The sequence below is a fragment of the Sciurus carolinensis genome, chromosome 3 (assembly GCF_902686445.1).
Source record: "Sciurus carolinensis chromosome 3, mSciCar1.2, whole genome shotgun sequence".
Lineage (NCBI taxonomy): Eukaryota > Metazoa > Chordata > Mammalia > Rodentia > Sciuridae > Sciurus > Sciurus carolinensis.
In genome coordinates, this window is record NC_062215.1 from 174,071,516 (window position 1) to 174,096,276 (window position 24,761).

The window sequence follows — 24,761 nt, forward strand, 5'->3', positions numbered from 1 at the left end:
TTAAAAAGTCTAGCTCATTACTTTGGAAACAACATGTGTGTCTTATAGTAACTGCAATCAAGGAGCCAGTAAAAATCCAGATCTAAAATCCAACGCTGAATAAAATATAGTCCTACTAACAACACTTACTGCCTGTAGAATGGCTTTACTGTGTCTCCGTGATAACATCTCCAGGGCAGTCAGGGCCTGCTCTGCCACGTCAATACACTGAATAACTTGCAGCTGGGAAAATATAAATAAGTAACGAAGTTATTATAAGTTCTTTTCTAATAGCTTAACTTCTACATGAACAACAAAGAATTTTCTTTAATTTCACCCTTCTACTTGGCCTCTAACATGAAGCCCACCATAAGAAACAAGTTCCTTGAGTTTAAGCAATAAAACGGAGCCAACTAACAGTTTCCTACCGATTACTTTGTTCTGTTTTGGGATACTGAAAATACATTTTACATAGAGAATAAATCTTCATATTTGAAATAGGTAAGTTATTTTGCATAACAACTTTGTAAAATCAGGTTTAAAATTTTGCCGTGTTCCATGTTTACCAAATAAAACAATTTTTACCGGACACCAAAAGAAGGCCCGTAAGCTGGGCCTATTGGCAAGCACTTACAGTCTTGAGCACTGAAAGTAAGCTGAGAGGATCACTTGTGCCCAGGAGTTCAAGATCAGCCTAGGTCACACAGTGAGATCCTATATCAAAAGAAAGACTTGCAAGACAAACGAAAAGCACGGTGTGCACACACCATATGAAAAAAAAATGTCCTTTCTCCACTGACTTAATTTTATGTCCTCGAGCAAGGCACTTCTGCCTCGACCTTGTCAGCTATAAAATGAGGATATAAACAGCTATCAACCTCACTGGTGTATTTTCTAGAAACTAGATTATTTTTTAACCAAGTGCTTTCGGATGTTCTTTTAAAAGATGTTATTAATGTGATAACTGCTCTTACTAAAAATTATAACATGGGGCTGATTTTATACTTGATTTATTGGCTTCAACTTCAAGCTACAGGTCTGTTGAACATGAAATATTTTTCTGGAATCTTGGCAAAAAAATATACTCTAGTATAATGAAAGCTTGAATTCAAGAATTCTAAACACCATTCCCTAGGTCTACCTTTTCTAAAAAGACGGGAATAGCATCCACGACAACAGCAGAAGACCGAGGAAGTGCTTCCATCATGTACGTTAAGGCTCGGCAAGCATGGTTCATCTAGAAAGCAAGAGGGCTTTTACTCAAAACCTCAAATGAGAAACTTAGAGTGTATTTAAAAACACAATATATACTTACAATATCAAAATTATGCTCCATCTGCAGTAATGTTATCTGTTAAAAGGACAACAAAGTAGAAGTTACATTCTTAGAATAGCCCTAGAAACATTTCTTATTCTTCAACTGAAATGGAAAGATTTCTTTTGTTGTTGTTGTACCAGGGATTGAACCCAGGGGCACTTAACCACTAAGCTACATATCCAGTCCTCAGCTAAGCTGCTGAGAGTGGTTTTGAACTCGAGGTCTTCCTGCCTCAGATTGCCAAGCCACTGGGATTACAAGAGTGTACCACTCACTGCGCCTGGCTGGGAAGCATTAATTCAAGACATTTACACCTCACAAAAATAACATGAAGATAAAACCCAGAAGGCCATACACAAGATATAAGTACACTTAGGATGACATTCATTACAGGCTATAGCTCTAATCTGAGCATGTTGCTAAACATCACCGTATGACCCAGGTCAAAGTCAAATCCTTCCTCTTACTTATAACCAACCTTTGGGTGGATCTAATCCCCTTCAGAAACCTACTATTATGTCATTAGAGACTTATTTGTGTTAATAAATATTTGCTAAATAAATGCACAGGGACAAGCAAAGCACTGACATTTGCTAAATTAAATGTCAGCACAGGAACAGGGATGTGATTCTGTGGTAGAGAACTTGAACTTGCCTAGCATGTGTGAGGTCCTGGGTTCAATCCCCAGCACCACAAAAACAAGAGTAATAAATGTCAGCCCAGATTCAGGATCACAGCTTACAACACATATGAACAAGCTTTCCAAACAGAAAAACACCATTTATCTCAGCCTAAAATTCTGAAAACAAGATTAATCACAACAGAAACTGATTAAAACAGTTCTCTATTTGGTGAATAAAAACTACATTTTAACTATAGATAGCAAATAGCAAAAGGTAAGCCTAGGTCTTTGTTGCTTTATTCATCCATTCATTTTTGTTACTGGGAACTGAACCCAGAGGTGCTTTACCACTGAGCTACATCCTCAGCAACCCCCAGCCTCCCCACTACCTGTTTTTTTTTTTTTTAAAAAAGGGTTTTGCTAATTGCCCAAGCAGGCTTCAAACTTGTGATTCCCCCATCTCTGTCTCCAGAGTACTTGGGATAACATGCATGCACCATAGCAACTACGTGACTATTGCTTTTTATTCTTGAATAAACAAAAAAATGAAACAAAAGATTTGAATTTGGGTCATGGAAGCCAGTAATTAAACAAATCAGCAACTTGAGAATAGATATTAACATAGGCAAAATTAAAAAGTACAAAGGTGAATATTGCTTTCAAGAAATACTCAAAAAGTTACATGCAAACCTTTTACTAAAATGAAACTGGTTAAGGCTTGAGAACTGATTTCTATTATCTGGAGGTCTGACTGGCAGGAGGAGAAAAATCTAGACTGTCTTTTATCAGTCCCCAGCAGGACCAAGATATCTCACATAAAGGCAGAGAAATGATTATCTCATCTTGTATACGACACCTTTGCTCAGTTGTCACCTCAAAAATCAGCTGCCTATAATCTGATAAGTGATCAACTTAAACAATCTGATAAACTAACCCTAATTTCATTTTTTCTCAGTTTTACTACCCTAGGTGGTATTTATTTAATATAAAATGTGCTATAAACCTAATGATGCTGTGTTTATAGCACATTACAAAATGTGCTATAAATGTACTTGTTAGTATTTTATTCACACTTAAATTTTAAATTAATTTTGGCCTAAGGAAATTACTAAAACACTCAAAGCCATATTATGCTAAGCAACCAACACTGAGTAATGGTAAATTTTTTTTGTCTGTTATTTTCACATTAAAAGGCTTAAATATTTAAGATGTTAATAAATCCAAAATACCAAATCACAATTATGCTGAAAATACATTGGAAAAAAAAAAAAAAAAAGTTTCTATCAGACCTTTAAAGAATAACTAATGAGAGGTTGGGGATTTAGGTCAATTGATAGAGTGCTTGCCTTGCAAGCACAAGGCCCTGGGTTCAAATCCCCAGCAACCCCCCCCCTCCCCAAATAACTACTAATGCAATTGCTCCTCAACTTATTCCATGAAATAGAGATGAAAGACTTCCAGACCACTCTCATACCAAAACCAGATTAGGACACATCAAGGAAAGAAAACTACAGAACAATATCCCTGATGAACTTAGATACAAAAGTCCTTAGTAAAATTATTAGCAAATCATATTCAACATATTAAGATCAAGATTAAGATGGTTTTACCTCAGGGATTCAAGGATGGTTAAACATTTGCAAATCCATACATTCAGTTTACCACATAAACAGAATTAAGGACAAAAAAAATGAATAGTCATTGCAATAGATGCAAAGAAAGCCTTTAACAAAACTTAGCACCCATTCATAATAAAAACACTGAAATAACTAGGCCCAGAAGGAATCTACCTCACCATCAAAAAGGCTAATATACAACAAAGCCAAAGCCAACATCATAGTGAATGGGAAAGAACTGAAAGCATTTCCTTTGAAATTTGGAACAAGATAAGGATGTCCACCATCACCATTTCTGTTCAATATAGTACTAGGAATTCTAGCCAGAGCCATTGGGTAAGAGAAGGAAATAAAAGGGATAAAGGAAGTGGTCAAATTTATCACTGTTTGCAGATAATATGATGCTATACTTAGATCTAAAAAAAACTCAAGATTGCTAGAAGTTAATAAACAAATTCAGTAAAGTAGCAGGTTATAAAACCAACATACAAAAATCAAAAGTTTTCCTATACACCAATAATCAATGTGCTGAGAGAGAGTTGAGGGGGGGGGGGGGGACCAAAAACTAGGAATAAATCTAACCAAAGAGGTAAAAAACCCTTATAATGAAAACTATAAAACATTGAAGACACTGAAGATGACAAAAATATATAAAGATGTCCCCCAATTCACTTATAGGAAGAATATGGTTAAAAATGGATATACTACAAAAAGCAATATACACATTCAATGAAGTCCCCAGAGAACTAGAAAAAGACAGTACTAAAAGAATAAAAAGACCCAGAATAACCAAAGCAATTTTAAGCCAAAAAGGCAATGCTAAAGGCATCACAATACCTGACTTCAATTTATACTACAGAGCTACAATAACAAAAACTGCATGGTACTGACATAAAAATAGATACATAGACCAATAGTGAAGAATAAAAGACACAAAGACAAACACATACAGCTATAATAAGCTCATTGTTGAGAAAGGTACCAAAAACACAATGGAGAAAAGGCAGCCTTACAAATGGTGCTGGAAAAACTGATTATTCATATGTAAAAGAAAATGAGTAGACCCTTGTTTCTCACCCTGCACAAAAATCAACTCAAAATGGATCAAATACCTAGGAATTAGACCTGAAACTATGCAATTCCTAGAAGAAAACATAAGGTCAACATTCCAATATGCAGGTATAGGCAATGACTTTCTTAATAGGATTCCTAAAGTTCAGGAAATAATGAATGGGATTGCATCAAATTAAGAAGCTTCTGCACAGCAAAGGAAACAATGATGAATCTAAGAGAGAACCTACAGAATGGGAGAAAATTTGCTAGCTATTCTTCTGACAGAGAATTAATATCTGGAATAAAGTACTCCAAAATTTTACACCAAAAATATCAAATAACCCAAATAATAATTGGGCAAAGAATTAAACAGACAATTCTCAAAAAACAAAACAAAACAAAACAACCAACAAATATATGAAAAAAATGTTCAATATTCCTAGCAATGAGGGAGATGCAAATCAAAATTATATTAAGATCACATCCCACTCCAGTCAGAATGGCAGCCATCAAGATAAGAAATAATAAAAGCTGGAGAGGATATAAAGAAAAAGGAACACTGTCTAAACAGGACCCAAAAACAAAACAAAACAACACTGCCAGAGGAACTGGACATTAGTATAACCACCATGGAAATCAGTAAGGAGGGTCCTCAAAAAAATAGGAATGAAACACTATGAGTTAGCTATATCACTTTTCAGTATTTATCCTAAAGAATTAAAGTCAGCATACTATAGTGATATGTGGGAAGTCATCCTTATTTAGCAGAATTGGACAGGGTGAGCCATGGGAGGCAGAGGCCTAGCTTAGAACTGCAGGGAAGCATGTGGTGCTGCATGGGAGTGGGTGGTTCCCTGTCTCCTTCTGGAATTTTCCCTTTAAGAGAATGGCTCCCCTACTTCCACCCAAGATATCTTGTCCATCACAGAAGAAGCTCCTCCCAGTCCTATCCCCCTTTACCTGTATATTATAAATGAAGGAGAGTTGGGCGACTCCATGTAAGAGGCCAGACCCGTTACGCCCCCTCTCATATAGAGTATTGCGTCTTGTGTGTTCATTGAGTAGATAAGTTTTTTGAGTAATAGAAAAACTGCCAACATCCTCCTCCGGCAGTAAACTCTTCTCTTCTACGTGGGTGGTGGTACAGAGGACCACCACAGTGTTACATACATACCCATGTTTTTAGCAGCACAATTCACAATAACCAAACTATGGCAGTGCAGGCCATATAGCCCATCTCGTAGAATGCCTGTCTCTCATGCTGGAGTCCCGGGTTTGAGTCCCCGGCCCTCTGCGATTATGGAAATAACCAAACTATGTGCCCATTTATGGATGAATGCATGAAGAAAATGTGGCATATATATACAACGGAGTTTTATTCACCAAAAAAAAACACAAAATTCTGCAATTTGCAGGAAATGGGTAGAACATGAGACCATTGTGTTAAGTGAAATAAGCCAAACTCAGAAAGTCAAGAGTTGTGTGTTCTCTCTCACATATGGAAGCTAAAGAAAAAAAAGGAAATGGGGCAGAGGAGTTTCTCATGTAAATCAAAGGGAGATCAGTACAGTAAAGGGACCAAGGGGAGAAAGGAAAGGAAGGAAAGGAGATATACTGGGGAATGATACTGGTCAAATTATATTGTTATATTGTATGCATGTATAAATATATAACAATAACACATCAATAAAAGAAATAGAGGGGGAAAAAAGAGGGAGATAGCTTCGTGTCTCTCCTTAAGACTCTGGCAGCAAAAAGGCTATCATCACTAGATGTGATCCCTAGATCTTGGACTTCCAGAATCATGAGTCAATATAAACCTTTTTATATATTTTTATGGGGGGGGGGAGCTTTTTTCTTCATTTTTCCCTTAACTTAAAGCCTTTTAAACATGAAAACCTTTTGAACTGGAAGAATCTATAGGGCATACTAGCTTGACCACTGTTGCCATGCACATACTTACCAAATACTAAACCTTTCTGGTCCACAAAGAAAACCCAAAGTGAGTTTCTTGTTATTATTGCCCCACAGACCAGGGGATTAAAAGAAAAGACACATTTTACACAGTAAGAGTCAAGGTATTATTGACAGGACCAACAATTTAAAATGAAAAACCAGTCATTTAAGTATCAAATACCAAGGGACTTCATCAAAAAATAGTACAGCTCTGGATGTAGCTCAGTGGTAGAGCACTTGCCTACCATGCTCAAGGCCCTGGGTTTGATCCCAAGAACTTCAAAAAAAGAAAAAAGGAAAAAAATTTCATTAAGTCATCATTAGCCATCATTGCTAATATCTGTAGACACAAGATAAAAGCATCTAGCCATAGACTCATCTCTTAGTTCTAACGTGTCAAAATTATAAAGACAATAATAAGCTCAGGAGTATTCATAAGACAATTACAATAAAATAAAGGGAAACTGTATGCTTACCAAAGCTGGAACGACACTTTTGACAGGAAAGCCCCCCAGTGTCTCCTCATTTCCCATGACCAATAGCTGACACATTTCAATCACTGCCTGAAGCTGCTGACTTTCATCACTGGCTTGTAGTCCTTGCAGAAGCTGCTGGGCCTTAGAACCTTCAGGGGGAAAAAAAAAATTGTATTTAAACATTTAAGGAAAGTATTGCTCAGTTTAAGGTATGACTCTAACTGATAAGTGGCTGCTTTCTCTTTCTTGGATTGCAACTAAAGGCTAGGTCTATTGTAGGTCAAGACACACTACTGGTATATTCAAAGAGGAATCAAATTAGCTGAATCTGTTCTACCTTATGATCTCAGTTATTCCTATATCTTTGTCATTTGAGACAAGTTGATTAGTTTTTAACAGCAAAATCAAATACTATGACTTGACAGCTTTAACACATTGCCCCCAAAGTAAATGGGATATAAGCAACAGAGAAAGGGCAAGAAAATAAAGACAAACAGAACAATGCATCTAACAGAGTGGAAAAGAACAAAAAATTCTGTAAAAACATCAAAACGGTTTTTACCATCTTCTCTCATTTCATGTGTAGGTTTTGGCTGTCCAGTACTTCCCACTTTAAGACTCAATTCCATGATCCAAACAACTGGCAAACACTAAGACTCAACTACCAGAGAAATAAGTTCTCACTAAGCTTAATTAGACACTCAAAAAGTCTATGGGCATTTTCCTACATGAAACCATGATTAATTGCAATTAATGTTTACCAAACCTAAAGCAGATGTTTCAAGCCCTTTCTTTTCTTACACCTTTTCAAATTACTCTTTGTATATCAGGTTTTTCCACTCCATATTATTACTGCTGAAATGCAAAGAATTTGGATACTTTTTGGGAAACTGTTAACTACTTTGTAATATAGAACAAAACCTAAAATGTTTCTTGTTGTAATTAAGCTTCAGTGATCTTGCAGGGGACAGAAAAAATAAACACGGTGATCCTTGGAAGATATGTCTTCTCTGTGGTGGTTAATGAATTTCTTAATTACTGCTGCCTACCTGTCTTTTGTTGATCTGAAAATACTTTCAGTTAGAATACTTATATAAGTTTTGTGTTTAAATAAATGTGGATGGGAAAAAATGAAAAGTAGTGAAAACAAAAGAATTCTAAGTTGCTTCTAACTTCATTTTAAAAGGATGAAGCAATTCATACCAAGTGTATCAATAGCACAACCACCTAGAATGGAAAAACTGATACACAATGCCCTGCAATAGGGGTCTTATAATATCTGGGTCGGCAATTCAAAGTATATGAATCTCTTTAGTAAGATCAATATCATCGATATAAGATCAATATCATCGATACCATATGGGATAAAAAGAACTTATGCCAAAATGAAAATAAAAGAAAGCCAAAACTAAAACAATATATCCTGATACGTAAAGCAAATCCAACTCAGATCATTAGATTTTGAACTTAGTACCATTTTATACTCTTAAAAATTAATAAGAAACTTATTTATGGGGGCTGTCTACTGATATTTTAAAAATGTGCTTAGAATTAAAATAGAAAAAAACTTAATATCTGCCAATTAATTCATTACAGATTAATAAACAGAATTTTGTGAAAAATGACTATATTAAAAATAAATAGGCCAGGTGCAGTGATGCATGCCTGTAATCCCAGCAGTTTGGAAGACTGAGGCTCCTCATGAGTTTAAAGTCAGTCTCAGCAATTTAACAAGGTTTTAACTGACTCAGCGAAACCCTGTCTCTACATAACATACAAAAAGGGCTGGGGATGTGGCTGAGTGGTTAAGCGTCCCTGGGTTTAATCCCTGGTACCAAAAATTTAAAAAATAAATAAACAGAAGATAGCATTATTATATATCTGAGACAAATCATCTTAATGTGAGGCTTAAAAAAGTACAACTGGGTACTCTACTTCTAAACTCAATCTGTGGTGATGCTATTTGAGATGAAATATATGGAAAAATGGACTCCATTCTGTCACAAAGATTATTAAAACAACATGGATTCACAAATAAAGACCTAACTCAGTTAATGAACTTGTTTCATCAAGTACATCCTTGAGTAAAACTGGAATTATTTTTTTATTGGAATGGCAATGAAAGATTGCATTCAATCTAGTATTGAAGAATATAATGACTGAGGACAGGTTGGGCTCACTACTTTGATTATGTGACCAGTAGTTTTACTCAACATACTTTTGCAAAATTAGTTTAAACATCAATAAAGTAGAAATAAGATAAACTTAAGTAATTATTATTACTAGTTCTGACCTTATTTCATGAAACGATATCATGGAACCTCACCCAAAACTGAGAACACTCTGTGAGAAACACTACTGTAGGTCAAGAGTTAGCAAGCAAATATTTTCTATCCAGGGCCAAATGCTAATTATTTTAGACTTTTGCAGTCCATATTGCCTCTATTGTAACTACTTGACTCCTGGTACTGTAGTTCAAAAGCAGCCATAAACAACATGTAAACAAAAGAATATGGCTATGTTCCAAAACAACTTAATGGACACTGAAATTTTACTTTAATTTTCACATGACACAAATTACTTTAAATAATTGTTTTTAGCCACTTAAGATGTCAAGTTCATTTTTAATTCACAGGTTATATTTTTAAAAATGCAGGATGTTAGATTTGGCAGTTGGGCAGTAGTTTGCTGATTCCTGTCACAGTAGCTTAACATGTTGAATTGAACTGACCCCACCAGACCTATTTGCTGAATTCTGGAACTATGAAAAAAGACAGGGGCTACATAAAACATTCTGATAAACAGAAAATAAATGTGTAGTCTCAAAGTGAGAGGAGGCCTTCCTCAAATGCACACAGCTAGCACCAGATCGCCCAAGATACCTATCAGACTTGAAGCCCCTGAGCACAAAGATTTGCAAGTTTCTGAATTACAATCCTGGGGTGGGGGTGGGGTGTCACACCAAACAGTCATGAGACATAGGTGAAATGAGTCACACTAAAACTGCAATTCTGTTAAAAGCAAACTCAAGTCCTGATTGGAGTTAACGTGATTAGCTCTTGACACTTTATGTTTCAAAAGGAAAAAGAAGAAACCATCATTGGCAGAAGACATCATGTGGAGATCACTTCAGTTCTTTTGTACAAAATGTAGATTTATGAAGAGCTAGAAATGTGGGACTGAGAACAAGAGGTGGAAAAAGAGACAATAAAAGACCAACATTAGAACGAAAGGACAAAGTCAACTGTGGCAGCACACACTTGTAATCCAGCTACGTGGGACGCTAAGACAGGAGGATCCAAGTTGAAGGCCAGCATGGGCAACTGAGTAAGATCCTATTTCAAAATAAATAATAAAAGGGGTCACAGGAATAACAGTATATAAAATTTCAACACTATTGGAACCTACAATGAAAGAATCAAAGCATTACCTAGAATGGAAAAACACCTGAAATTAAAAACTCACTGATGGGTTTAACAAAAGATGAAGACAAACGGGAAAAAATTACTGAATTTGAAAAATGGTCAAGAGGAAGTTTTTAACTAGACAGAAAAATTCTCAGAGTTCAAAAGATAGGTTGAATACAGTACAGAGTCTGAGCATGTATGATCTTGATACTCTTAAAAGGAAAGCAGAATAGTTTGAGATAATGAAAGAAAACGATATTTTATGTAGTAACAGTCAAGGATTTTCCAAAATTAATGAAAATGCCAACTCTCACATTCAAATCCCAAGCAAATTGTCAAGGAAAAGCCACCTCATCCTAACATAGTCAAACCATTAAAAAAAAAATTAACAAAGCAAATCTTTTTTTTTTTTTTTTTTTTTTTTTTGCGGTACTGGGGATCGAACTCAGGGCCTTTTGCTTGCGAGGCAAGCACTCTACCAGCTGAGCTATCTCCCCAGCCCGCAAATCTTTTTTAAAAAGGGGAAAAAATTTCTCTAAAGATCAAGAAGACTGCTGAAGAGAAACTACAGAAGCCAGAAGACTTCTGTAGTGCTAAGAATTTTTATACCTGGGGAACATATCCTTTAATAATTAAGGAAAATCAAGAATTTCTCAAACAAAACCAAATTAACAATCCTGCATTATTTGAAAAAGTGTTTTTTGAGCTGGAGGGGAAATAATCCTTGATAGAATCAACTGATAGAAGGAATGCGTATTGGAAAGAGTAAATTAGTGGGCCAACGAATATAGATGTCTAAAACAACAATTGTACCTTATCAAGTTTCTAATACATGTATAAGTCTAACAAATTAAAACAACAATATAAAAGCTGGAAAGAGGTTCTTGCACTGTTTGGGGTATGATAAAAAGTATCAATTTAATGTAGGCTACAATAAACAAGGACATGTAATCTTTAGGGTATAATTTTTAGGGTAGTTACTTAAAGAAATATACAAGGAAAAGTTAATCAAAGAGGAAAAAAATAAAAAATCCTTTGATTAATCCCAAACTACAAATCACCATGTTGCATCTGTATTTCATAAAAATCCAAAAGTACACTGAGTTCAGTGTAATTATAACAACTCAGGAATCTGAGGCAGAAGGATAAGTTGAAGGCCAACCTTGGCACGTTAGACCCGGTCTCAAAAACATAAGATGTAAGCTCAGTGGGAAAGTACCACTGGGTTCAAGCCCCAGTATCACTCAATAAAAAAGAAAATTTAAAAAAACAAACATCCAAAAGTGTGACACCATATTGTTGTCACACATGACCATAGAAATACAAAATTTGGGGGTATAATTCCAATAGTGGGAGATTTACAACATCTACCAAAATTGTGAATGCATTTATCACTTCCATGTAGCTTCTGAAAATCTAGTCTGAATATAGGAAAAAATGAAAAAGCTCTATCACATTTGTAGCACAACCAATAGCAAAACCAACAAAAAAAAAACCTGAAAATAACCCAAATGTTCAACAGTGGGGAGTGGCCAAATAAATTATGTATATCCACACAATGAAGCAATATGACAATTTTACAAAAGGAACTGGGAATCTCATTCCTGCCCCCAATATATGAGGAGCAGCTTGAGAGAGTATATAAAGTATACAAGGTTTACTTCTCTTATCTAAGAGAGGCAGAGTGTAAGGAGTGGATAATTTGGATTTTTTTTGTTGTTGTTCTTTAAAGTAACTAACAGAAGGACAAGCCATACATCTTAGAAGATTATTTTGTGGAAGAAGGAAAAGGGAAAAGAGACAGCAAAAGAATTTTTGAATGTACCTTATTTGCAGATTTGACTTCTAGAACGATATAAATATTACACAATTTAAAAAAATAAATTTTAAAAAGCAATCCCTAAACATCAAAACCTCCACACATGGTGGCACACACTTGTAATCCCAGTAACTTGGGAGGCTGAGGCAAGAAAATTCCAAGTTCAAGATCAGCCTGGGCACCTTAGTGCAACCCTGTCCTGAAATAAAAAATGAAAAGGGCTGGTGATGAAGCTCAAGTAGGTACTACTACCTGGCACCAAAAAGAAAAAGAGGAAAAAATTGGGGGATGGCGGGGGCTCGGATGCGCAAATGAACCAAATCAACTTTTTGCTATAAACAAACATAGGAATCCCAATAAATGAGTATAAAAGACAAAAAATTGATCACAAAGTATTCTTGTATTTCAAGAGCAAATATAACTATAAAACATTGTTTCAATGTTCTCAATTATTCTGTTGGAATCTTACTAAGTTAGTGTGAGATAAAGCCATTATCATTGGGAAACAAAAACTTTTATCATGGGAGAATGGAGATACAGTAGCAATTAAGATAAATAAAAACCCTGCAGTCCAAAATTTGAATTGTCATGATCAGTATAAACTTGGGTGGGGGTTTAAAATATAATTATGCCCAGACTATGGTTTATAAATATCATTTCATATAGAAGAAACCAGGAGTCTGTGGCAAGAGGCCCAATTTCAGGGATGGGGAAAAGTAAGTCAGTTGAACCTGGTACATTCTCTGTCATATCAGAAAGCAAGTAAGCTATCAAAAACTGCTAAGGCAATGTCAAAAAGATTCAGAAAAACATCTCAAAAAGATCCTATCATCTGATGATGAAATAATTTAAGAATCAATGAAAGTCACTGAAATACCTAAAATATCTCTCAATCAAGTCTGGCACCTACAGAGGACATTGAAACCACTACTTTGAAAACTGGAAAATGAAGGGAAAAAGTAATTTTTCCTATATTGACTATAATATAGAAGAGAAAGATTTTAAAAATATATTTCTACTAAATTACTTCACTTCTCATAAATGAAGAGTAATTATTCAACCTAAATTATTTCTATTCTTTAACCCCTGTTACCCTGAAATTGAGTTTTAATAGATTGTTAAGAGACAATCAGATACGTAATTCTTTTTTTTTTTTTTTTTTTTTTTTTTTTTTTTTTTTTGCGGTACTGGGGATCGAACTCAGGGCCTTGTGCTTGCGAGGCAAGCACTCTATCAGCTGAGCTATCTCCCCAGCCCCCCGTAATTCTTAATATAAGAACACACTATCACTTTTGAATAGACTTTCCTCACCTGTGGAAAAAAAGAATCACTCAAATCTGAAAAAGCCTCTAGAAATAACAATTTAAAAGAAATACTTAAGACATGTTAAACAATGAAAGTTTGACACTGTGCATCTATTAAGGAATTATTCAAGCGTGATTATTAACAGTAACCTTTGTGTGTATGTGTGTAATGTGGATTTCAAGGAGCAGTATCTTGAGCTATTGATAAAATGTTTATAGACAAAAGTATATAACACTTGGGATTCATTTCAAACCAATATGGGAACAGGATGTTGGTAAGAATAAAGCTAAATATTTAGACATGAACTAGGACTTTTTGAAGCCAGGTTGAGGACACAAAGAGAAAGGATATTGTTTTCTACTCTGGTTCCAATTTAATGCTTTGATTTCATGGGTAACAGTCAATCCTAAACATGGATTTGAGGTATTTGATGTCGATACCCTTAGTAGGCCCTGCCATCATTTTTCTTCCTAGTTCTCTAAGAAATATATGAAGTAGTGAAATAAATAAAATTTCTATCAAAAAAAAAAAAAAAAAAAAAAAAAAAAAGAAACTTAAGAAACCATTGACTGCAATGTACAAATTGTTCTGATTCGGTTTCAATGAAACAAAATGTCCTATGAGAGGATAGAGACATCAGAACCAAGTAAATACTTTTTCTTAACCGCAATGTTTTTCTAAGTTTTTTTTTTTTTTTTTTTTTTTTTAGTTATAAATTCAAATATAAGCAGATCAAATCATGCCTACGACTGACTTAAAACTAATCTTCAGGCTATAAAATAATAATTGCATATGGGTTGGTGATTATTTATGGGTTTAGGGTGCACATATTCTTTCCCTCAGACCTGTGCAACTTCACTTAGGTCTCTGAAACTTTACTATTTTACTGTTTGTTGCCAGGGTCACCCTCTAGAATGAAGCTCCAGGGAAAAACAGCTGTTTATCTTGTATATAAGATAGACAGATACATTATATTTATAGGATTCAGTACAATCCTGGCACGTCCCAAATAGGAGTAAATACATATCCACATTCAAGAGTTTAATGACAACTTTACAGAAGGGTATGTTATCTGAGATTTGAGTGTCAGGGCAGCAAAAGCAAAACTAAAGAGAAACAAAAATACCAGCTGCTTCTTATCAATTTCCTTGTCAAATATTAAGGCCAGAAACTAAAAAAGCAGATCCACACATTTCATCGCTTAAAAAAAAAAAAAAAATTGGAATATCTAATGGCAAATTATAAAGGCACGTATAAGGTCAGAGCTAATAAGCTTCAATAACACTTCAGAAATTCTGAAATTAAGCAAGACTTCAGTCTACAAATTAACCCACTGATTCTATGGAAACATTATCAATGAAATTCTAACAAAAATTAAGTGTAAATTTTAAGGAAGCTAAAGATAATACTCTGAAATAAAAATAATTTAACTTGATTTGTAATAATGTGAAAATTATTCTTAGTTACTAAAATTGGGACTTCACAAGAGTCACCACTGTGGATTAGAAACCATTAATCTGATATGAGTCTAGTGACCAGAAGTTCTGCTAAAAATCTTTCAGGTTTGTATTAAATCTCCAACTGTCTTACAGGTTAAAGTTTATCAAACCATAAAAAACAACTGAAATTGTGCAATCAAACACCACCATGATACTCAATGTAAATTCTTTCCTTTTCTACAGTTCAAATTGAGTCCCTCTTCCTATAAAATATGGCTAATTTTTAATGATTGTGACTCAGCAATCAAAAATAAAAGTACAGAAGATGCTGTATTTAAAGTGAGAATGTGCAAAAGCCCTATTTTTAAATATCAAGTTCATGAAAACGTCCTCATACTTATTTACATCAATATTAAAAACAGCACTTAACTAATTAAGAGGTTTCAAGGGAGGAAAAATTTAAAAGTATTCACTTACTAGCTCCGCTTCCAATTGTTCTATGGAAAAGCTGTGACATCCGAGGACCAAGAGGACCAAACAGGTGAGGAGGAAGACCCCTGGCCTCTAACAGAGCTAAAGAAAAAAGAAGGGCGGAGGAGGGGGAGTAATTGAGTTGATTTAATGCAACTGATCTTACCTAAGAATGCCAAGCAACTGATTCATCCCACATAACTGAGTTAGCCAATGTCACTTTCCATTCTGAATTTTAAGAGAAGTTATGTTAAACTTCCAAGACCACCCTTGTATATTAATATAATTAACAAAATAAAATATACATGTGCCATAAATTAAAATATACATGTGCAGATTTCAAGTATCTTAAAGTTTTATGGAGAATTTTAAGACCCCAGTGCCAGGAGGAACTGTCTTAATAGTCCAAGAAAAAACCAAGGTTGTATATATTATGAGGAAATTATGTATTAAACCCCTTTGCCCCACTTTTCCTCTGATAATATTCCCCAAATCAGATGTTGACCATGAGGCCCTCCAAAAACGTTTGTAACTTCCAAAAATAAGAAAAACTATGTGTTCACGAAAATCCTACTCAAAAAATAGTTGCTATTTCCCTAGGAATTTAAAAGCAACGTGAAAGTGATTTAAAAATGATGTTTCTTACAATGTAAGCCTCACATTGGGATGATAAATCAAGTCTCTGAGATAAAAATATATGGCCATATAGTTGTAATGTATGCATAATTTAAGGCTTTTTTTTTATTAAGTTCTTACAATATTAAAAATCTGGAGTTAATGTATACACTACTATACAACTGATTTTGAAGCAGGTAACCAAAAAGAAAAAAGAACATGGCAAAAACAAAACACTCAAATCAAAATACCTTCCTTCCAAGATACAGGAACAATATATTAAGCTTTTTCCCAAGGAGTAGCTTAATATACTGTTTGCAATTTGTTATTAAAATCAGTTGCACAAGAATCACATGAAGACAATTTTAAAAACATGAAAAATACATAAGGTTTTATATAGTTACACAGTATGATTAAAGATGCAGATAGCTTATCTTCAGAATCCAAATCATTAAATCACCACTAAGAAGGAATTTTTTGTTTTTGTTTTGAGAAGCAGGCACTACTAGATGATATTCAAATGAACATATGTGAACTAATTTCAATAAAAAACAGTAGTAACTGAGAGCCCATAGTAACTCTTTCTTGTAGGCTCAATGCCTGTCTTTACCTTGTAATCGTCCCATCTCCGAATCATCTGATTCACTTTCCCCAGAGGTGGTCATGCCAACAGCCCCTGCAACAGAACTAGAGGCTTGGGGGAAGGGGAAGGTGAGGTTAGGAGAGGAGCATTGAAACTCATTATGTCTGGCTTATTTTAAAAAAGAAAAACTGAGGTTTTACAGACTACAATAAATAAAGGCAATTAAACTTGCCTTTCTATTGCACTCAGCTGTTCTAGACACCACTCTATAGTGTTTAGGAACAAAAGCAGCACTCAACTACTTTAGTATTAAGCAAGTATGAAAATACAACCTTTGTACTTTATTCACATATGGCTTCTGACAGACTCCTCATGCCTTTGAAACTCCTCTAGAATTAAGTCTTATCCTGGACTCATCTAACAGAAGTCAATTAAGGTAAACATTGCTAAGACCACTGTGATATTTCATAAACGGCTGACAGTCATTTATATGTTCTAATTTCAGGAGTACAAAACTATCATATACTCTTATTTTTAGGACAAAATACTGGAAATACATATTACCACTAATGGATGGCTGCAAAGCATTGCTATGAAGCACGGAAAAGAGGGCAACTAAGAATATCAACACTTAGTGCAGAATGAAGAATTAAGACTGAGAAGGATACTACTACAGAATGCTAACCTGAACCAAACCAAACAAAAAACCCAGCGTAAGCTAACAGAGGTAAATTCTATTATAACTCTGACCAAAAATGAAACTACATTCCTGCACAACCAGGAGTCAGCTGTACCTCCATCAGTCAGCTGAGTCCTAAGCCTTTTTAAACAGATGACTGATCTATATACATATAACCACATAACTCACAATACCTTAAAAGCCCTGTTTAATAGAAAGATAGTGATAGGATGCAAGCCAGAAAGACTATTTTAAAGAGGCACATGAATAACATAAGTGAATCTAATGATTAGCTTTTCTGAAGGAAAAGATGCCAATGTACCAGTCACCAACTCTATTTTTATAATACCTTTCTTCCCACACCATTGAGTTATTTTTTGTAACTTCAGTGAGTTTTTTTTTAATTCTTAGAAAAAGTTATGAGTTGGAAAGAACAAAGGTCAGCAAACTATGGCCCAAAGGCCAAAACCAGTCCATCCCAAGGTTTTGTACACATGAGTTTATTAGAATATAACTGTACTCATTTGTTGACATACTATCTGTGGCTGCTTTCATGATACAATCACAGAACTAAGTAAATTAACAGAAAACATATCAAGTCTAAAACATTTATCTTGCCACTTACAGAAAAAGTTAACGACTTCATGGTTTAGAGCTACAGGTTAACCAGAAATGTTAAAGCTCATGTTAAAGGCTATGAAGGTTTAGCAAAATCCATACTGCTGGTGAAGAAAAAGGAGATTAATCAGTAACTGCACTGTATGATGCCACATATAGGCAACATTTATTAAGTGCTTACTATCTGCAGAAATTGTCTCCTCACACTATAGAAAGTGGTGTTAAGATTCATCATGCATATGAAGAAACTGAGGCTTTGTGACTTTGAGTGTACTTGCCCAAGTCAGAGAACTCCAAATGGACCAGAGATTTGAACCCAGTCTGACTTCACTGACTGTACTCTTAAGATCCATAACATACTCTTCAGCAGTAATTTTTTAATTCAAATACAGTTGTTTCTTCACATTATACAGAGCCCCTGTTAACAAATACTGGTATTAGGTACCAATAATGATTGAGTTTATTCAAGTTACTCTTCCTGACACGTGGAAAGCAAATACGAAGTTTTAATAAATGAAATGGTTGGTTTTTTAAACCACACTCTGGAACACTAAAAAGCAAACAAAAAACTCCACCAAAATCTCACTAACATAATGTTGGTTTTTAAAGTTTTGGGTGTTTTTTTTGTTTTGTTTTAACAAGAGGGCTTATTAGATGTTACTTTAAAATGTCCTATAGATCTACAACCATTAAAGGTTTTACTTTACCTTACTTTCTTAAACACACTAATGACTTTCATAATGAATATCTCAAATTGCAGTGCCATAAAGACATTAATTAAACAAGACATAAAATTTGCAAAAGCACATAAAAGAGCTGGTTAGATTCTATTGTAGTGGAGTTGCAAACTTCAGGAATCCATTAAAGAACCACTACAAAAAGGGGGAGATGCAGTCTGTTTTTTCAGTGGGAATGGGGGTGCCAGTTTTGACAGAAAACCAGTTACTAGAGACAAAGAAGGATCCTTCTGTCAACCCTCTTGATGGTAAGTGTGAAATATTTGTCCACTGTTGTTCCTTTTATGCATATTAAAAAAAAAAAAAGATAATTAAATTAGTCCAAAGACAAGGCCAGTTTAAGAGGAGAGAAGAGGCCGTTTTGTGAAGTCCAGCAAGTAAGAAAATGTAATCAATCAAAAGGAGTCAATTACAAAGTTCTTTAGTCATCACTTCAAACCTCCTTGAGCACATGTGTAAATCTGTCCAGAGTCAAATGTGAAAATGTGAGTGTAACCAGATTTTCAGGAGGATTCATCTTTCTTTTTCCTTAAGCCAGGTACTTCTCCCATCTAGTCCTACCATATTTTCACAGCACTATGTAAGATAGTTTACAATAAATACTTTAATTAAAACAATGGAGAAAATATTGTTTAAATCAGAACACAAAAATTCTGTTATATACTTGGGAATGATTCTGATCAAACTGCTTTGTGAATGTCTGAATATGCATAATGAATCCTACTATTATGTATAATTAATAAGGTACTAATTTAAAAAATTCTATCAAAGAACACCAAGTGTTTTTTCTTTAACCAATGCAACCTCTTACACAAAAAGCAAAGACAAGATATTGGAAAGCTTGTGGAATTAGATTTTACTTACTAGGAACTGCAAACTTTTGCCAAATGCATAAGTATAGGAGGCAACAGATGGTGTGTCATCCTCCCTACCCTCACCCTTGGTGTCACAAAAACATAAGGCTAGAAGAATGGCAATAGCAATGTAATTATCCCTTATCATGGGCTCCATCATTAGGTCATATGGTCATGACATAATTTGTAGTGATACCAAACAAAAGTAATTAGGGAGAGAAAAGTTTGCAAAACTGGGCTGATTTTTCTTTTATCATTTGACCCTGATCATTTCTTGTGAAATTATGAAGATTCTCAATGCAAAAGGACAGATCAGCAGAACAATGCCTATTTTTCCTTGCCATTTTGTTGTTTGGAAGGGAGTCTTATACCAACTGAAGAAGCACTGTCAGAGAACTGGATACTCATCAAAAGGTAGTCTAAGCCACCAGTACAAACCTATACTCTACACTAATTTAGAAGTTTGTTTTTCATAGACAGAGAAACTAAAGCACAATACATGGAAGAACTTAATGTGAGGCTGATGAGTAACTCACTCCTTTCCCTATAATACTTTGAGTCAGCAGAGGAATTCCTATGATCCATAAGGGATCCAGCAAATGTAATGAAACCACTGATCCTTTAATAACAATGAGCACCCCACATGTACGTTTTATCAGCAGCAGCTTGAAAAATACCTATATCACATTGTGGTTTCAAATACGAATGACTGTGAAACACATTCATGTGTTTAGGAAGACAGCTGATTATCCTGATTCCCTTGAAGCTTTTTTTTTCTTAGGTAATATACCAGCAACAAAATTTTACACTATATTCTCCCCGCCTCATTCTAGCCTTCAATTACATTCAAATGAAATTAAACTACTGTAACTCCAAGGAAAAGACAGCTGTTATAAATGTGCAGTTGATTTCTAAGACCTGGATTTGAGAGTCACATCCTAACTTGAAAAACTAGGCATGCTTAACTAGCAATGCATCTCAGTTTTTCCTCATTTATAAAATGGCAATAACAGCACTCACACTTCACCAGGTTCTTTTAATAGTAAACAAGAATATATGAATAGTGTTTAATACTGTACCTGCAATAGAGTATATGCTCTATAAATGTTAGCTATTATAATTAATGTAAAGAGTCTCCTGTAACAACACATTCAGCAGCTCCATTTCTGTCATCCAATTGGAAAATGCTCCACACTTTCATATTTAGACTTGAAATAAACACTAAAAGACTGGAAAGTGTACAACAGTGGGAAGGAAACATGAATGGCTTTGATGAATTGCACGTGAAATGGCCTGTATTTTTTCAAATATTTATCAATTAACTTCAGACTATTCTAGGGAAAAGGTATGAGGAGAAAAAAAATTAATCCCTCCAAGAAGAGATGCCCTACATAAATCTACCATGTAATTTACTATGCAAACTGGAAAAGAGTAATGATTTTTTAAAAAGAAAGAAAATGCTAAGGTGGACAGGATAAGAACAGTAGTGGGTAAACCAGAACCCTCCTGGCAAATCATTGTGAAATATGACCAACCATAGGCACAAAAGAAACCTAGTACAGCCAAGAAGGCAGTGTCACATGCCTCTGAGCCCAGCAACTTAGGAGGCTGAAGCAGGAGGACACAATTTCAAGGACAGCCTTAGTGAGGCCCTAGACAACTTTAAAAAGGGGCGGGAGAGGGGGCAGGAGAGTCTGGGGATGTAGTTCAGTAGTAAAGCACTCCTGGGTCCAATCCCCAGTACCAAAACACACATACACACAAGAAAACTAGCACATATTCTAATACTGAAACACAGTACATGAAATAGCTTTGTTCAAAGTGGGTACATACCTAAATCTAAACCTGTGCATATCACCTTGATTTAAGGGACTCATACTCATAAGCCCATAATGATATATTATAAGGTTTTTTTTTTAATCTGTCAAGAAACATCAATGAAAAACTACGTTTTAAAACTAGCCATAATTAACAGCTAAGAGTATTAGTTTTGTTTTGGTAGTGGCAATGGATACATATTTAAAGTTAAATCAAGGAACCAAAAAAAAAAAAAAAAAAAAAAAAACTTAATTGTTCTAAGATCAAAAAGAAGTTTGAAAAAAGTAAATACTATTATTAAAGTAGCTTAAGTACAAATGGAATACTTATTTTTAGGGGTTACAAAATTCTGAATTAAAATTCACTTATTTTTTAAGTAATTCAAGCCACACCCTTACATTTATTATGAATTTAAATTCTTTCAATCAATAGGCATGAGTCGATATGTAAGTAGCTTTAGTATAAACAAATTAATGCCTTCTGAAAGCCCCTTGAATATCATTTGTAGAAACTTGGACTGAATGGGAATTTTAAAATAACAAATCCAATAATCTAAATACCAAGTCTATAAGGTAAAACAAATTTGAACAAAAATTTGGTGGTAACTTCCAGCATACTTATGTTCCTTCCATTTCATTATATTCAGGTAAAAAATCATTTAGGTCTAAATAAAACTATAAGACATAGAAATGTGTTTTAAGAAGTGCCAATCTACCTGCAGCTCCTTGGGGAGCTTCATCTGTCCGGGCAGCTGAAGAATTTACTGTCTCCTGGTTGCTTTCAGGATCTGCCATTTTCTCCTGCCTCCGAGCCTCAGCTGCTCCTCTTTTGCCCAGGCCAGAGCCTCGCCGACTGAAATAGAAAAATGTCATCATAGGCAGTATAACCAGTGAACCAGGAGCAACATATAGACAACACAAAGCTCAGATTCATAAAGCACAAAGCCAGTTTCTTCTTTTTAAATAAAAATTGCTGCAGAAAATCACTATGTGTAACAACCAAGACTTTGTATATTTAAAATTCTTCGAAGTTATAGTGTATTCACAATACCCGCTTTTGTGTTACTAGCAGCTGTTGTCATCCTTACAGGCAGAAATTTTCGACTTTCAAACACTACCAACTAAATGGGAAAATGATTATTCCTGAAGAGAAAAATTCAACTGATTTAAAATATAGCCCTACTTGGGAGTTAAAATGTCAATTAATATATACTGATTTGAAGACTCAGACTGACAATGAAAGAAAGAGGAGGATAGAACATTCCCATTCTCTATGTTCCAGATTATCTAAATCATCTAAAAATAACTACCCTTAAAATGGACAATAACTCCATCCTGTAAATGAAGGACAGGCTTAATATTTATAAACAATAGAGATGGTTTTTGGGAAGACATTTGTTTAGATTAAATAAAAGCATAGAATAAGGTATGGAAAACAGAAGTATCATTTATTTTTCATGAAACAAATTATGTTTGATTCATGATCTTTCCTCTTATTTAAATAGCAACTCACCAAATTACTTTAGGAAATACTCAAGAAACCTACTGAAATGTTTTAGACTAAGAAACTAGTGAAATTAAATTCTGCCTCCTAAAGAAGAAAGAAGGCAAAATTGATATGTAAATTAAGGCTCTGAATTACTTCAGGGTATTAGAAAAGTTTATTTTCTTATAGTGAAAAATCCTCCCTAAAACAGGAGTTGGTTTAACTAACCTTTCTTTCACAGGTAAAAATAGCTCATTTCAGGCTGGGGATTTAGCCTGGGATTAATCCCCAGCAACACACACACACACACACACACACACACACACACACACACACAATCCAGCTCATTTCAAACCCAACTCATCACGCTACAAATTACAAGGACTCATATTCACTCAACATCTAATTTGCACAATCATCTGGGCTGAACTCTTTGGATACACAGAGTTGCTTTGGATATACACAGCAGCCGCCCTCAAGGAGCTTTAGCTTAAAGACAGAGACACAACCTCAGTAGGCTACCAAGGTACTAAATTTAAGTGAGTAATGCAGAAAGGGTTTCCAAGGAAGGGTGTTCCAGGTAGGTGGGCTAGATGGCCTGTGCACAGCATGACCATGTGTACTACAAGTCATCTAACATGCATCCATTCTGTGTTCAGAGAAAAGGCAGAGTAAGACACTAAATTACCTGGTTTCACATTCAAGTTAAAATCAATTTTCAACCACAGTGGATTCAGTTTATACCTCAGACTATAAACCTTTGGTAAGTTAATATTCAGAATTCAGTCTAAAATAGAACTGAAACTCAAAGAATTTCTCAGAATTCCTCATCAAAGTATTACTAAGAAACTTCAAAACCAAACAGGCATACTAATTCTAGATATTTTAAGCAATCTAAAGAATCAGAAAATACGTGCAAGGGCTGGGAATGTAGCTTGCTGGTAGAGAATGAGTTCAGTATGCATTAGGCCCTGGGTTCAAACTACAGCACCAAAACCAGGGGGAAAACGAAACCAAAAAGTGAAGAAGTGAGGATTTAAAGTGGCATTTCTTATGACTTCTTATGATATTTCTTATGACTTACAGACCAGTCATACTATCTCCTTATTCAATCACCACTAACAACAATCAAAATAGAAGAAGCAATTTAAGTGCTTAAAACCTTTCTGCTTACCTGAGTCAGGGTAAGAAAAAGGCAAGCTAAAAATCAATGCCTCATCACTGGTTTGATGCACTTAGTAGGGTAAACAAACTACATATGAAAGAGGAAGAAATCACATCTGTCTACTAAGTAATCATCAGCACAAGTGCACTTAACCAACTAACCAAGCTTAAAAATCTCAGAAAATTATAGAAAAAAGATGTCTAACTTTAACCTAAGATTATCAATGAGTTAACAAAACTATGTGAAATAATATTCTGTTCCACACATCAAAGGTGGTTGATAGTCTGAAAATGATATCCACAACAACTGGGAAAAACAGGAATTGGAGATGAGGAAGAGCACACAAAATGACTACACTTTCTCTAGATAGGCAGGTGTTGAAGTACAAAAATTAAGACTTTCTTCTCCCTTCCCATTTAGTTTAGCATCCAGTGCCAATGCTTTTAGAAATTAGGTGATACTACAACCATTAAAATAGGCTTCCCAAGAGGATAATGTGTATACACAATGGAGTATTATTTAGCCATAAAGAATGACTTTATGACAGCGAACAGATGGATCTGGAGACCATCATGCTAAGTGAAATAAATCCAGTTCCAAAAAGTCAAATGTCAAATGTTTTCTCTGATATGTGAAGGCTAACTCACAATAAGGGGGTGGGGGCTGCATAGAAGTTCAGTAGATTAGACAATGGGGATGGAAGGGAGGTGGAGATTGGAAAAGGAAAGACACTGAAAGGAATCTGA

General features: G+C 34.8%; 1 protein-coding gene across 18 annotated transcripts in view; it reads right to left on the bottom strand.

Moving 5' to 3' along the window:
• The window catches only part of Trip12 (thyroid hormone receptor interactor 12), a 147,086-nt gene that overhangs the window by 47,046 nt on the left and 75,279 nt on the right, over positions 1-24,761 (bottom strand). For 17 of the 18 annotated variants that reach the window (XM_047544449.1, XM_047544448.1, XM_047544461.1 and 14 more), the window contains 7 exons: positions 22,081-22,217; positions 16,687-16,770; positions 15,468-15,563; positions 7,021-7,169; positions 1,295-1,330; positions 1,121-1,216; positions 130-222 (listed from right to left, as the gene is read on the bottom strand). In XM_047544449.1, coding sequence (XP_047400405.1) covers positions 130-222; positions 1,121-1,216; positions 1,295-1,330; positions 7,021-7,169; positions 15,468-15,563; positions 16,687-16,770; positions 22,081-22,217 — 691 coding nt within the window. Of the gene's footprint in view, positions 1-129; positions 223-1,120; positions 1,217-1,294; positions 1,331-7,020; positions 7,170-15,467; positions 15,564-16,686; positions 16,771-16,828; positions 18,375-22,080; positions 22,218-24,761 lie in introns of those variants that run through there. The other variant, XM_047544462.1, reaches the window with a different exon arrangement.